Here is a 15,795-nt window from a genome sequence, read left to right as displayed (position 1 = left end):
ACGTTGGTGTTAGGATTTTGTTTAAAATCGTTGTTTAATATTGGTTATGGAAGTTAAAATGGTGTAGGCTTGGCACATTTTTATTTAGAGAAAGCATTTTTAAAACGGTCAAAATTGTGTGACGTAGTTATAGGCTGTAGCGGGTTTTTTTAAAATAATAATGTAGGCCTGTATAGCTGACGGGTCATAATTATTCGCAATGAGGAGTGTCCTACTTAGATATCACTTAAATTCTTCACTAAGGTTGGAAGTTCCAGATAGCTAGTTTAAATATTTTAAAAAAGGCGCTCCTAGATATACATTTCACTTTTTACGACAACAAAATTACGCTTGCAGTGGCTCTAAATAACTCACAAGCTACTGCCAATACTGCCATAGAGTAGAGTTACAGTTACAACTGAGCAGTCAGGTTTTTTTTTTATCTTGCCAAAGGTATGTCGTGGGCGTTCACATAAGCATTAGAAATAAACACACCCTAGATGTGGCACATTACGTGACTCAAGTGTTTATATCGAGGATTTAGTAGTTTACCACAATTGTAGATTTTTTAAACAGTTTATCCATCTGTGAGGAATGTAATGTTTTTTATATAGATTTTTATACAGGGACGGGCTTGCCTATTTTGTGTGGTGTGGTATGAGTATGAAAGTGTTTTGTAATTCATCCAATCATTCCTTGATTACAACCCATTATACATACTTTTGCATGGTGAACCACTTTGCATATGCAGTATGCTTAAAATAAAATATTGAGGATTTCAAAGAGGGTTTAGTGATCAATTAATGCCCAGTCATCCTCCTATTTCAACGACAGTGTTGAAATAGAACATGCATAAAACTAAAGCAGTGCATTAATTGATTAATTTTAGTTGGACAAGTTAAAACTATAAGCAATAAAAAATACCTGCACTAAATTGGCTTTGCTAGTTAGCTAAGGTATCACAAACTGAGAGACAGAGAGCTACATTTCTTTTAATATTTTCATCAAGTAGTTCAGACTATGCAAGATTATTAAAAAGGGCTCACAGATCCTAAAAGATAAGTATGAAATTTCAATAGATTATCGATCACACTCCTAGTCCTACATTGAAATATTATTTTATTAAACTATATTCAGATCTACATCTTTTCTAACAGAGCCCTGCCCCTCCCAGCCTCAACACTAGACAGTGGGTAACATGTTTCATTGCAAATTAGTCATCTTGGCATCTATTTCACAAGCATGAGTGTGCATGAAATCAGGATGTAATGGGACTTGTGACATCCTGTACATCATTAACATCAACAAGTGATATTTGGAAAAGACACTATTACAAATTTTCTCTTAGCAAAACGATTCTGTACACTATCAATTACTATATAAGAAGAACAAAAATACAGAGTACTCTTTTTTAAATAATTTATTAATTTTTACAGTTCCATATACAGATTGAAAATTTTTAGTTTTAAGACATTAAAGAAACATTTAAAGTAGGTTATATTGTTAATGATATGTACTGGTCTAAAGGATTGTCACATTGCTGACATGCTTGTGAGACTTCTTATGAGAAAGTTGTATTCATAAGTTATCTCATGTTTATCCAAACTATATCTTCTTTTCTTCAGAGTATGAAGAATTTAACTTAAACCAGACATTTTTTTTTAAAAATACGAACAAGATAGATGTCAGCTTATAAAGAATAATACAGTATTAATGGACATATATATTGCACAGTCAACTGTTTAGTTTTAACTGATGACCATAGTGCTAAAAATATCAATGTCACATTTGCATTTAGATCTACATTTAGCCATGATGTTATATTCCTAAATCTTAACATGTATGATTAAAGACATTTTCCCAGGAGAATATTTTACAAACAAAATAAAAAATTCTATAAAAATAACTCCTTGTGTGACTTCACTACTACCAGCACTAGGGTCTCCAATTAAACAGTCTAATTCAAATACATGGCTTAACATTCATGAGGATCCTTAACCTACAACTGTAAACTTATGAAAGACTACTAACATGACGAGAAATGTGTACAGCAGATGATAAGTAATATACCATTTTATAAATAGAACAGCAATACATTCTTTGGTAAACTTACATCTGCATAATTTATGTGGAGTATAAACAAATTGGTCTCTAGACAAAGCTATAAAAACATAGTTCACTTATATAAACTAAACTGTTTAATGAGTGGTCATGTTATTTTTCAAATGAGAATTAACTAAATTTTAAACTTGGATTCTGTATACAAAAGAAACCGGCACTGGATTCACCGGCATAACATGTACAGAAAGTATAACAACATGAAATTACAGCACTTTTCAAGCAATTTACTAATTCCAGAAATGTCTGAACTTGAAAACTCAAGAAATTGACAGCATTAAGTAAACAAAAATTTGACAGCAAAATGAATACAGCTTCTTTGTTTTTTATCCACTCAAGCAAAAACACCTATGTAAATTTAATGCTTAGAATTTACAAAAAAGAAGAATACTGAGATGAATTACAACACCAATTCACTTTTTATGATAGCGACTGACAAAATAAAGTAAAATATTTTAAACGATTAGATAACATTTAGCTTAGAGATAAGAGGTAGAGACAGTATATCGTGGCCAACATGGACTAAACAAGTTAATTATGAAAACATTTGTAATTTTAAGTCAAATAAATTATTATTATAGTTTAACAGGTACATTGAAGCAGTGCGATGTATTACAATGTATCCTGGCAGGCCAGTTATGTTATAAAGATTTATTCCTAAAATACAAATTTTGTTATCATATCTGTTTTCAGTCATATTTCAATGTATTCTACTTATAGTTTAGATTCAAATGCAAATGAGGTATTCATTTCTTGTAATTTCCTTAAATATAGTATGCCAGAAATGTATTCACTTGCAAAATAGTAAATTGTTATAGTTTTTAAATGGCCTCCAAATCACAGCTCTATTTAAATATGCCTTCTAGCATTAATAAATCTCCACATTTGAAACAAACATTAGACTTTCTTACATAATTGTAATGAAAATTAAAAACATTTTTTAAACTGTTAATACAAATTTAAAATTGCAGCCATAAAGGTTAAGTAAAGATAAAACAAACTAGATTTGCTAAGAAATTATAAAATTGTTGAGTTTCATCTATTAGGGTTCATAAATTGATTTATGTATTTAGTTGGGCTAACTGTTTCAAAATAGTGAAAAACTCTTTTTAGTAAAACTGGTGTTGGTATACATGATGGAATTAATGTAATATATACAAATAATAAAATCACAGAAAAAAAATTTAAATAATGTGCACAACTGTTTCAGTAACTCTGCATATGTACTTTGCAGCATAAAAAATACCTTAAAGTTAACTAATATTAATGATTACTGTAACTATCTATTAATTTCACAAATCATAAAATGTTATGCAGCTAAATTGTACGTGCAGTTCACATTTAACCTAATGCAAAAGATGGGATCAACAGGAAAATTTATTTTTATATAAAGAAAATTAAAATGATATAACATTGGTGTTGGTATTCATTCTTAGAATATCACCATGAATCTATCATTCACAGCATTTAAACAAATGATAGATTAATAATTACTTAAGCTTTTTTTTTAGAGTAACCTGCAGCCATTACTTAACTTATCATTGATCACTAGAATAACACTAAATTTATTGATGTTTCCCAACAAGCAATAGCATTATATAACACTCTACAACATAAAATAAGTAATTTACTATCTGGTTAATGTAACTAGCAATATCTGATCACATACCCTATCTAGTGACATCACTGGCAATCCAGAAAAAGGAATGCTATAACTAGCATGCTCTATGTTGTTCCCTGGACAGTATTATCTGTCATTTTATGACCATGAAGGGTTTTTGTAATAATAGTATCCAGACTTAAGAGAACTGTGTCCACCTATCCCATGAAATATTGATGTTTTAAAATGAAAACATCTTTTCAAGCAAATCAGTAAGGATATGGCTTAAGAGTAGAAATGTGATATAATTTTGTGTATGTCTAAATTGTAGCAGTCACCATAACAAATGATTATAAAATTATGATTTTTGTGCAAGAAATGCTCCCAGTGTGATTGCACCAAGTCCTGCCACAGACCATTTAAGTAATGTTTTAAAAGATGGCCAATCTCTCGGACTTTCAGTTCGTGAATGAAACTCAAGCAGACCTTGCTGTAGAAGATAAAAAATAATATATTTATACTTGTGAGTTAGTAAAAAAAAAAACAGCTAAAGAAACAAAGCAAAAAAAAGGAGAGAATCAATTTCTTAATTTCCCTACCTTGAAAATGGATAATCAGTATATTTTAAAGTCATGGGGAGAGGGGGGATAAAAGAGGATAGAGATAACATATAGCTGCAGCATACATGACAATTATCCTAAACAGAATATGTATTCAAATGAAAGCGCAACTCATTATTTGGAATTAATCAATATTCTGTTGTTCAAATGTATCAGTTAAAACAAGTTAATATACTGATTTATATTTTAATATTACTGTATTATCATGAATTGAAGTGAAGGTTTAATCATTCTGTATTATCAAAGTGCAGGGAATTAATTATAAAAGCAAACAAAGTTAGCAACATTGATTATGCCTACATCTTGTTTACATTATTTTCTGAGTAAGACAAGTACAAGTCTACGGCTAACTGTACTTCTAACATCTGCCATTACATTGGAAGGGAGGGGAAAAAGCTAGAGGCAATAATAACCAAAGTGCATCTCTGCACATGTGGGTTTAACAATGTAAAAGGTCAGTAAACAAGGTCAAGGCCTGCTATATTTATTAAATTTCTTGCAACCTGTTAGATATCCAGGTACTGGAAATTGCTTTATGTTTTTTACTGTAAGGAATCCAGTATTCACTAGTATAAATTAATGAAGACATTTTAATGAACAATCCACAATCCCTGTCACATCACAAAGATGTATGATTTAATATAAAGCAACTTTGAACTATTTACTCTTGGACTTAATTAAGCATGAGAAGAGACTACTCTATTAGTGATTGCTTTTATATTGCTGTATATTTAGTGTGTTGTTAAAAAAGTAAATACCAGCTTGTTGTTAAAGAACTTCTTTAGTATTTTAGTGAGTAATCCTTGAACCTCTTATTTAAAACTGCATTAGTTTCTTAATAGACTTGTTGTAGCAACCCTTAGCAACATTTTATTAATTTAGGTGCTATTAGTTTAAATTAAATAAGTAAATACAATCAAATACTAATAGCTAATAATAAGAATTTAGGTATAACTCCATCATCCATGTTTCATCAATTACAATCATAATGGTTTAAAAGCATACTATAATTGATATAAACATACATTTTTAAAATGCACAAAAAGTTATAAAATGTATTGCACATAATAACATGGCAATTTTTTAAGGGTACAATCAGCCTATCATATTATTAGACCTTTTATTATGGCTACAGAAATGAATCCAAACCCTAAAACTGGCATGGCTTAAAAATACAACTACAACACTCACAAAAAATGTAGTCAATCATTTAGTAAGCTTTACAGCTAGTTATCTATATAGTGTACTTGGTAATGTCAGTTTGCTTGTTTCAGTGAGTCATTCCTTAACTCATCAGTGTATGAGTGTATAGTGTAGACACTTAACCTCATTTAGGCCTATTTCTTATGTAGTTATGTAGGCCCACAATTTTATTTTTAAAAAGCCAAAAGCTAATTGCAAAGAATACAGAAATCAAACCACATAGGCCTACACTTGGTTTTAGATTGTTTATGCATATTTTCCAAACCTTTTAAAATATGCAAAATATTGAGTTGCCTAGTAGATCCTAGATCTAGGTCTGTCAATTGGCACTGTTTTTTTTTTGGGGGGGGGGGGTTAAAGTTAGGCCAAGGTGACTTTTTAGTTTCATTTTTTCCCCCTATCTACTATTTTACTAACTAAAGTATCTAGGTAGATCTAGATATAGATCTAATCTAGATCTAGTAATTAAATCCGAAATGCTATCTAGAGTCTACATTACATTCTATCACTGGCCTAGATTCTTCTTATCATGTGATTTAAATTTGATATTATGATGTAGGCCTATGGAAACTATTCTTACCCATTTATTATTAGACGTCATCCATTCTTGTAAGTTAGTGTCGATATATGAAGTAACCCATTCAACAACATTATCCACCAAATGGCTTTTATTATGTACGAAACAATATACCGCAAAGCGTCCAGCGAAGCCGAAAAGCGCCACAAACCTCCCCCAGTTAACACCATCAGAGAAGGTTTCATCAACTATTGTTTTAAAAGTATCATAAGCGTTGTTATCAGTAATATTAAGTTGTTCAATCATATCATTGAATCTATTTCTAAATCGCTCCTCAAATTCATCGCCAAGACTCCGCATTGCCGCTTGGACAGCATTGGGAGTAACACTACTTTGTCGGCCATCATTCTCCCACTGAAAGCCTTCCCTCGCTACACGGTGTTTGATATAATCCACTACTATTGAACGAGTATTATAAGATTCCATGTTTTCAGAAAATTCACTTGAACTTAACACATCTTTTTTTAAAACCATCTCAAAATTTAAATGAGATTCATTTATATTACACAAAAAAAAAAACAGCTTAATTCAGAAGTAAACACTGTTCATGTTGTCGGTATCCTGTTCAGTGGTTCACTCTATCTAAAACGCGCTGAAGACTGCTTGGTATCGATACTAGTGGAAAAATGAAGGAAAAAACCCTAGGCCTACAGCCAGCAGTTTTAGTCAAGTCGGATGTTAGGCCTACACTGGCTAAAACGAACGAGAGGGTTACATTTAAACGAAAGACCACCGAACCCAATAGCGAATTTAAAAAAAACGCACTCTATACTCAGTAATACTAGAATCTATAATTAAAATAAATGGTTTCCATAGTAGTAAGAATGGAAATGTGTGAGGGTTAAAAAAAATAATTTCGTCTAGACCTCTGTGTAGCTGAAGAATTATGAACAAGTGTACGCCTATCCAGATAGGTCTAGCTAGATAATTTTAGGCTTGTCCTATCATACGAAATATTAAATTTACTTATGTTGTCACAGAGACTACAGATCTTTGTATGGCCATGCATAAATATAGATATAGGCCTATTTGTTCATACGTTTTTGAATTGTAGTACTCGTAGGGGGGGGGGGGGGGTCCGTAATTTTGTTACGGTGTGGGGTGAGGTTAAGAGGGTGCGACGTCACACTTTTGCATAATAAAACAATGTTAGAACGAATTTTAGACGTTATTTCGCGTTTTAGAAAACTGTTTTAATAAATTATAATAGGAATTGATTAAAATACTTATTTTGACAGAGTTCAGACAAGATTTTAGAAAAATATCGATGTTTAAAAAAAAAATTCACCTGCAATTTTGAGGGGGTTGTAGGCTGAGGTGTGACGTCATTTTAGGGGGAGGGGGTCTGGCTTTTGTGACGGGGGGGGGGGGGGGGGAAGGTAAAAATCGTCAAAAAAGCGTGACGTCATTTATAGATGATCCCTTATGCACACCAAAACGGTCTTTTTTTTTGTTTTTTAGATTCGGCTATTATTTAATTTAAATTTTACGAGCCGGCCCGCGGCATAACATACGCCGCTATTTAGTTGTTTCTAATTTTCAATAATTCATAATTTGTGAATTCGACAGTACCAACGCTGACACTGAAAATATTTCTTTAAAACACTATAAGTAGCTCGTTAAGGACCATAACCCCCCCCCCCCCTTCCTTCCCTCCCCCCCCCCTCCTCCCCCCCTACGTTTAAAATCGTTGGCTCTGCTTGTTAACATTTAGAGTGAACACAGCTCACTAAAACCATGTAGGGGTGGGGAGGTAGGGAGAGCGTTTGCAGCTTGTTTTCTAACGGCTCGAAGAAGAGAATTATATATATAGATTATTAATTTTTAAATAAACATTTTAAATTACATAAGAAACTAAATAAGTAAGAAAGAATGGATTTATTTATTTTTAAATTTAAATAATACATCTACACAACAGCTGCACAGTTAAGGCTTTACTTTTCATATTGTTTATCATATGATCACCAGGATTACTTCACTTCTAAAAAGTGATAACCCCCCCCTCCACTTTCTCACAATCACAAAAAGCAAGACCCTCTACCCCTAAAATGACGTCACAACTCAGCCTACACCCCCCCCCCTCAAAGCTGCAGTTTAATTATTTTTTTAACATCTGAGTTCTTTAAAGATATTGACTGAGAATATTATTATTAAACAATTTCTATTATAAAAACAGCTTTTTAAAATGAAAATAAGGCCTAAAATTCAGTTTCTAACATTACTTTTTTTTAATGCAAAAGTTTGAACCCCCCCCCCCCCCCCCCCCCCATGCAATGTGACATCATTTATGGATAGTAATACTGTTGAAACCATTTAAAGTAACCAAAAATTAAGTTGGAATTTTCATAAAGATGAATAAATTTTTTACTTTCAGTACTCCATTGACATTACAAAGGCATTCGTATGTGAGATATGATCTCATAGCATAAGCATTAGCTTTGCTTGATTAGCTAAATAAACTTATTTTTGCAAAACCACATTTGCCAGAAACAGATGCTTTTGATTACTACTATCAAATGTTTCTAATGTTCAAACAAACACAATACATGCAAAGATAAGCAGCTTTCTTTTTATTTTACATGAACCAGTCATACTCTCAACATGTAACATGTTTTATATACATAAAAATAAATGCACAATTTATTGATACTATAAATAAAACAAAGTCTAAAAATCAGCCTGTTGCTTTTGAGGTTTTTTCTTCTGTCTTTTTTACTGAATGTGCTTTCTTAGCTTTACTACCATCCTTTCCCATTGTTCTGGATCTTTTTGGCTTTGAAGCAGCAGCTTTTAATTCCTTAACAGCAGCTGAGTTCTTGGAACTTCTTTCCCGGGGAGTGATAGTTTTCCCTGCCCACATAACATCGGTAGCACCAGGAGCTTGATAACTTGTGAGAAATATCACAAAGTAATGACATTTGAGAACTACCAAACCAATATCATTATTTTTTATAATCATAATGAATTGTATCAGGTGTATTTTAGTTATAGAAATTTCAAAACATAGATACATTTTTTTACAGTAGCTTCCCTTTAAAAGTTAATGGGGCAATGAAAGTAAAATTTGCCGTTTTCTGTGGTAAATTCTACGCTCAGATGCAATTACGTTCCCTAACATAAGTTAGGTACTCATCAAAGTTGAGGGGACAAAGGGAAGTCCCATAGATTCAAGAATCAGAACTCAAGACATTTGGGTTAGCAGGTGTGGTCTCTACAGTCTGATCTTGCAATTACTTATCATTTAAAATATTTTAAACATTTTTTTATGTGAAACAAACTGTATCTGAATTTGTAATCCACATTTCACTATTTTACACTTATTTTCTTAATGAATGTTTGTTATAAGCCAAATTTCATGGTAATATTACTAATTTAATTGTACTTTGTAACTGGATAATGTATAATGATGAAAGAAGAAAGGGACAAAGAGGAAAAGAAAATGAAAAAAAAAATGAAAAAATAACGAATGTAGGGAGAGAGAGTGAGCTAGTTAAGCAGTTTAATTCTAAAAAAAAAGCTAAAAACCTTGAAGTTCTAAAATTAAATTCACTTAAATATGTTTACCTTGGATTATTAGTATCTAAAGGATCTTTTGACAAAAGTATGGATATTGCAGGTATATTTGTGTTGACTTTCAAACTGCAATAAGAGAAAATATCCTGATTATTTAAAATTTCACAACACTGATAACAAAATCGTTTCAACATTTAAATTTAAGCTGCACATAATAACATACTTGTTCCCTGTGATGTAAGCAGAATATATATATATATATATATATATATATATATATATATATATATATATATATATATATATATATATATATATATATATATATATATATATATATATATATATATATATATATATATATATATATATATATATATATATATATATATAAAATTAATCAATAATTTAAAATGTTAAAAGTGACAGCAGTAGTTTACATTACAGCCTTTATTTTGAGGGTTTATGGCATAAAGGGTAAGGTACACCACTGATTGTTGAAGACAGAAAATCAAGCTTCAATCATGCAAAAAGTCGTATCAAAATAAAGACAGAAGAGAAGGAAATGTCCTCTTTTTTTTTTTTTTTTTTTAAATAATTTGAAATTGTAAGTTTATTTACAATTTTTAAAGATTTACATGAGGATATAAAAAAAATGTGTACGAATTGTGATTTACCAACAACATATGAGTGGTTCTTTAGCTATTTTTTAAGTGAAATTTTTTGGAATAATTAAAAATATTCTTAAAGGGGTGACCTGTCAAAAGAGCGCACGACAAAAGAGCGCCGACATAAGAGCGCAGACAAAAGAGCGCCGACATAAGAGCGCCGACAAAAGAGCGCAGACAAAAGAGCGCCGACATAAGAGCGCAGTCAATTAAAAAAACACACGTTGTACACTAAACGAATATGACATTGTTAACACTTGTTTTAATTAAACAATCGGCGAGAGAACAACGTCTTTATTTATATATTGTGGTTAATATGTTATGAATGCAGTTTGAAAATATTTCTAATCCAATTAACATGGAGAAGATCGAATCACAGAAAGTGAAGGTTATTATATTGGTCGAAGACTACAGATGTCTACAGGACAGAGCAAATGCTGATGGAACTTATTTTTATTTTGTTACATTTAAAATCTTTGTATGTGTTATTAGATTGAGTTTTGAATAATTGGACTTCACGTTGATTGTACCAGTTTTTTAGTTAAAGAAAATGAACAATTAGTTTTTTAATGAAACAATAAAGAGTTAACATCGAACGATGCCTTCTGATCTGAGTCAATTTTCTTGTTTTTATTTATTAAATATGGTTTTTCGATTTTTAGTTTGCGCTCTTATGTCGGCGCTCTTTTGTCGGGAAATTAGTGCGCTCTTATGTCGGCGCTCTTTTGTCTGCGCTCTTATGTCGGCGCTCTTTTGACGGGGTGCCTCTTAAAGGAACTGTATTAGTATAGTATTTTAATTAGTTGACAATATGAACAAATAAATGCAATTTTTAAAATGAATTAAGCATGGTTTCAGGCAGAATGATTTTCAGGCAAACGTCTTAAATGTTGTAAAAATATTTTAAAAATTAAATGTCAACAGCTTAAGGAAACAAATTATTTAATCTGTTTTATGATTGTTTTATTATAATATTAAGAAAACAGTTTTATGGTTTTACAGGCATAATTTAAATGGTATGGCAAAAAAAAAATAACTTTAACATATTTCAACTCCCCTTGCTTGCAAATTCACATGGATTATTAGTTGTAAAGTCAGGTGTTAAAATTCTGTATCTTACGTATCTAAGCCTTCCACTGTAGGTTTCCAAAAATCTTCCACTCTGAGAAATCCTATTTGTGTTATTTGATGTAACCCCTGCAAAATTAAAAATGTGGAATAAACTGCAATTTTGGATGAAATGTTATTTCAGATATTGACAAGTTATTAAAAGCATCAGAATCTGCCAGAAGTTGTATCTAAATAATTACATTATATATATGAATTGAAATGATGTTAAATCTTGAATTAAAGAAATTTTAAGAAAATGGTGTGGAATCTGCTATTGCTAAGAGTTCACGAAATACCAACTCTTTGAACACTAGATTACCTCTTTTGCTTGATAATAATATGTGAAAAAAATATTTTAAAGTACTCCAGATTTTAGGCATAAAACAAAATCATGGGCATAAATCAAAGACCCAACTACTGTACAAAAAAAATGTATTTGAAAATAAAAGAAGTTTATTATGAAAAACTAAAACATCCACAAATAAAAAAATTGATATACAAATTTAAATAATGATTAACAAGATAAAAGTAATTTTTTTGTACAAATATATAGTTATAGATATTATACATTTAAGGTAAAAATCAAATAACTTACAATGAAGGGGAGGTAATCCACTTCAAGATTTTTAGGTAAAAAGTCAACAACAGCTAATTTTAATTTTAATTGTTCAAATGTAAATTTTATTGAAGAAGTTTGTTGTTGTAGTCAATATATTTACTGACATCTTTGTCATGTAAAATACATTAACTCAGCAATCTCCAATAAAACTAGCAACATTACAGAACTGCATTACATTATCTGTAAAATAGCTTGTAAAATGAATCAGGAGAGTGACTTTTATAACCTAATTCTTATTATTCAAGTACCTTTATTTTTCTTTTCATAATTTCTGCACAGGAAATAGTTTTACTGATAGCATTACCAGTTCCATTCCAGGTTATATGGCGCACATTGTTGTCCTAAAAAATGAGAAAAATATTTTTATGTTCTTAAAAATGTTTAAAATAGATAAATATTTGGAAACAAAAACTATGCAACGAAAATGTGTATATGAATTATCAAAATTAGAAATAAATATTACTGAACTTAAAAAGCTATTACTGTAACAGAAAATATTTAATATAGGCAGGCCTACTCAGTCATAAGTTCAGCATATAAATATTTTCATTCATCTCTAAATTATAAAATATTTAAAATATAATAAACATAAAATTCCATGTGTTATGTAAGGATTTGATTAACAAACAGATGAATTAGATATTTAATGAAATAGAAACGTACAGCTATAGAGGACATGGCATAGCCCATTAGGTTACGAATTTTACTTCCATTTGTAACTTTCATCTCTATTGCACCATCCATAGATAAACTTGGAGGATCATAGACTGCATGGGATTCTCCTTTTAAATAATTTTCCATTTTACTGCATCACCTGAAAATGTAGCATCTAATATTGTTATCAATTTGGTACATCTGGACATTAAGACACAAGTCAACATATTGCTAGATTTATTATTTATTGAAAATAGAATAGACTAATTCTAGGCAGTAGCCCAACATCCTTCCCTCGGCTAGAACTTATAAGATATGCAATACTTTCTTTCAAGTGTTAATGTGTATGTTCGCTGAATAGTGTGGTGCTAGACCTGATTAAAATTTTGTCAGTTGGCTCATGATGAAAATATTATATTTGTATAACTGCAAGAAAGTGAACCTTAATTATGTTTTAATTATTTTTTTGTACAATTGATATTTTTTTAAAGATTTCTAAACACAGCAAAGCTTATACTATACAGATTTCATTGTCTTTTGAGAAAGGGAAGAAGATATTGGAATTAACTAACAAAAAGTAAGCTATTCATCTCCTATACTGCCTATACATGCTTGTGGTCAATTCTGATCATTAAAAATTTTTCTAATTAAGTTAAGATTTGAACACATCACTAAAAACTATTTGAAGGATCCCAGACATTTAACACATTGTTAATGTTTTTATAAGCTTTTACTTAGGTCACAAACATCTGTTTGTGGGTAGCTTTGTGGTCAAATCTTTTAACTCAGTTTTGACCAGCATCTGATTCTGCATCATCAGAATGTTTCAGATAAATTTCTTTCTGATGAAAACTCGTGACTATCTAATTCTCAACATAGTTACATATTAAATTAGTAATAATTTTTTTTTAAAGTTTATTATATATACACAGTAACAAAAGTGGAAATAAGATTATTAGCTTCATTGTACAATAAGCAGATGTGTGAGGTGAGTTATATTCACTGCCTTTTTCACACTTGAAAGCCAAACACAGAACTCAATTGATAAGTGTATAATGATTTACAACAGGGGTCTAATTCCCCATGGGCACTTAGCCTTCTACTGATGTGTAACTGAGACTGGTGGTCAAGCAGTTGCACTTCAGGCGGTTCATTTCCAATTGGGTTCACTTATGTAATACTTTTTAGAAATTGTTTCCTTTATTTAATTTATATTAGATTTAGACCCATTTGTTTTTTTTTTATTTCTTAAATAGATAGGCTAATGATTATTAATATCATAAGTATATGAGCCTAATAATTCTGAAAATTAGGCTAATGCACTAAATACTAAATAGCCGTAGATCTAAATAGTAATTTACTAAGTCAGAAGTCTAGTCAACAGTTTGGTTCTTCAAAGGTTAACTAACATTTCTTTTAGTTCTGTGGAGTGTAATAATTAATTTATTAGTTAGGGCCTAGTAAGAATGAATGGAGATAATTATCATTGAAATATAATTGTGAATATCAGGAAAGTGTTAAGTGTTAATTAAAATTATAATATAATTATTATAATTATTAATTAGTAGGCCTAGCTAGACAATAGGTTATAAGTTTTAAGTGACAAATTATTCAAATTATCTAGATTATAATATAAACAGAGTTTCTTCCAGGCATCTCCTCAGGGGGGGGGGGGGGGGGAAGGGAGAAGAAAGTCTCCCCCCCCCCCCCCGAACGAAATGGATAGTAAAACATGCACTTTAATGACTTTTACTTTTTACTAGATCTAGTGTCCGCCCCCCCCCCCCCCCCCCAGATAAAAGTCTGGAAGAAACACTGATTATAAACTTGATAGATTTTTACCGTGATAAAGTCATAAAAATAACGTTTAGTTAAGATAAAATTGGCGTGCTTATGATTATAGATATAAATCTAGATCCGTGTAATTATACTAGATATTGTGATAGTAGATGAATTAGATAGAATTAACAACAGCCAAGAAAATTTAAGACGATAGCTTAGCTTAGCTATCCGATTTATTCAGTTGTTAATTAGTTAACAGCAGTTTTTTTTCTGGTTGCCAGATTATACAAATGAAATATTGCCAAATTTATGACGACAAAAAATTCTGTTGACTGAGTGAAACCAAATGAAAGTGAAACTAAATAAAAGTTACTAGATCTAAGTTAATTTATCGCGTTTGAAGACTGACACGTTCATGACCAATAGTGGTATTACTGTGCTGCTAAGTGCTAACAGTAACATCTCAGGGTAAGTGCCCGAAATGTGACCATAAATAAAATTAACATTTATAATTTTAAAAATGTGCATCTTTGCCTTGATTGTGCTTTTAAAAATTTAGCCTATAATGACTAATAATGTCAGCAGTGATTTTTTTTTTTGGAGGAAGGGGGTAATGAACGAGTCTTAAATGCGAGTGGCAGTGTTTCTTTCAGGGATCTTTTCAGGAGCAGCGCCCCTCAATTTAATGAAAGGGGACAGCGTGGTTGCGCACAAGTGCATATGATTGTATCGGACCCGGGGCAGATAGTTAAGCGGCTCGTTAGCTCGGGGCCCGGGGCAGTAACCCATCTAGGAGAGAAAACTCCAAAATCAACACACACAAAAAAGCAAGTTTAAGTCGGAGTCAACGGGTATATGGCGCATTAGATTTGACCAGTGGCGTCGCTAGATCGGATGTCACCCGGTGCGGCACCTCATAGTGTCACCCCTTCCCCCTTTTTTTTCTCTGTAAATTTTGCAGTTGGTATCACCCCTCCCCCCAGGTAAAAGCTATAAAGTATTCACATTTAATACTAAGGATGTTTATATATAGTCGTTTGTTAATACAGCTGGGTGTTTTCTCTATAGTTTGCATGTTTACGTCATGGTGTCACATCCTTCCTCCTTGTAAGGATCGCAGAGGCGTAGCGACCCTTCCCGGCGCCCGGGGACAAACTTTTCGATTTGCACCCACCCCCCCCCCCCCCTCAAGATTTTGATTTGCACCCCCCCTCAAACTTTCGATTTGCACCCCCATCAACCTTTCAATTTATTTTTCCAACCCGTTTTGGCGCCCCCTAAGGTCGGCGCCCGGGGACATATGCCCCCCCCCCCCCCCGCCCCCGCCCCCCCCCCCCCTCACTACGCTACTG

At 31.7% G+C, this 15,795-nt stretch overlaps 2 protein-coding genes across 2 annotated transcripts; both read right to left on the bottom strand.

Moving 5' to 3' along the window:
• Positions 1 to 1,383: 1,383 nt before the first annotated feature.
• LOC131941878 (apoptosis regulator R1) lies at positions 1,384 to 6,782 on the bottom strand. Its single transcript, XM_059301443.1, has 2 exons — positions 6,101 to 6,782; positions 1,384 to 4,187 (listed from the first exon to the last, which is right to left on the bottom strand). Exons 1-2 carry the CDS (start codon positions 6,569 to 6,571, stop codon positions 4,056 to 4,058), a joined length of 603 nt encoding a protein of 200 aa, XP_059157426.1. The 5' UTR covers positions 6,572 to 6,782; the 3' UTR covers positions 1,384 to 4,055.
• Positions 6,783 to 8,367: 1,585 nt separating this feature from the next.
• On the bottom strand, positions 8,368 to 14,687 carry LOC131941875 (ribonuclease P protein subunit p25-like protein). The gene is made up of 6 exons (XM_059301435.1): positions 14,504 to 14,687; positions 12,671 to 12,821; positions 12,256 to 12,348; positions 11,399 to 11,475; positions 9,662 to 9,736; positions 8,368 to 8,985 (listed from the first exon to the last, which is right to left on the bottom strand). The coding sequence occupies exons 2-6, from the start codon at positions 12,806 to 12,808 to the stop codon at positions 8,772 to 8,774; spliced, it is 597 nt and encodes a 198-aa protein (XP_059157418.1). The 5' UTR covers positions 12,809 to 12,821; positions 14,504 to 14,687; the 3' UTR covers positions 8,368 to 8,771.
• Positions 14,688 to 15,795: the final 1,108 nt, after the last annotated feature.

Source organism: Physella acuta, unplaced genomic scaffold (assembly GCF_028476545.2).
Source record: "Physella acuta isolate Inbredline_101_S28 unplaced genomic scaffold, ASM2847654v3 ptg000375l, whole genome shotgun sequence".
Taxonomy (NCBI): domain Eukaryota; kingdom Metazoa; phylum Mollusca; class Gastropoda; family Physidae; genus Physella; species Physella acuta.
This window is presented reverse-complemented; position numbering and strand designations above follow the sequence as displayed.

Excerpts from the sequence above, each read along its gene's own strand:
- LOC131941878 (XM_059301443.1), bottom strand. The coding sequence starts at position 6,571 with ATGGTTTTAAAAAAAGATGTGTTAAGTTCAAGTGAATTTTCTGAAAAC. Across the intron at positions 4,188-6,100 it reads TGACGTCTAATAATAAATGG|CAAGGTCTGCTTGAGTTTCA; the intron begins GTAAGAATAGTT and ends TATCTTCTACAG.
- LOC131941875 (XM_059301435.1), bottom strand. The coding sequence starts at position 12,808 with ATGGAAAATTATTTAAAAGGAGAATCCCATGCAGTCTATGATCCTCCA. Across the intron at positions 12,349-12,670 it reads ATGCCATGTCCTCTATAGCT|GACAACAATGTGCGCCATAT; the intron begins GTACGTTTCTAT and ends CTCATTTTTTAG. Across the intron at positions 11,476-12,255 it reads TTATGAAAAGAAAAATAAAG|GGGTTACATCAAATAACACA; the intron begins GTACTTGAATAA and ends TTAATTTTGCAG.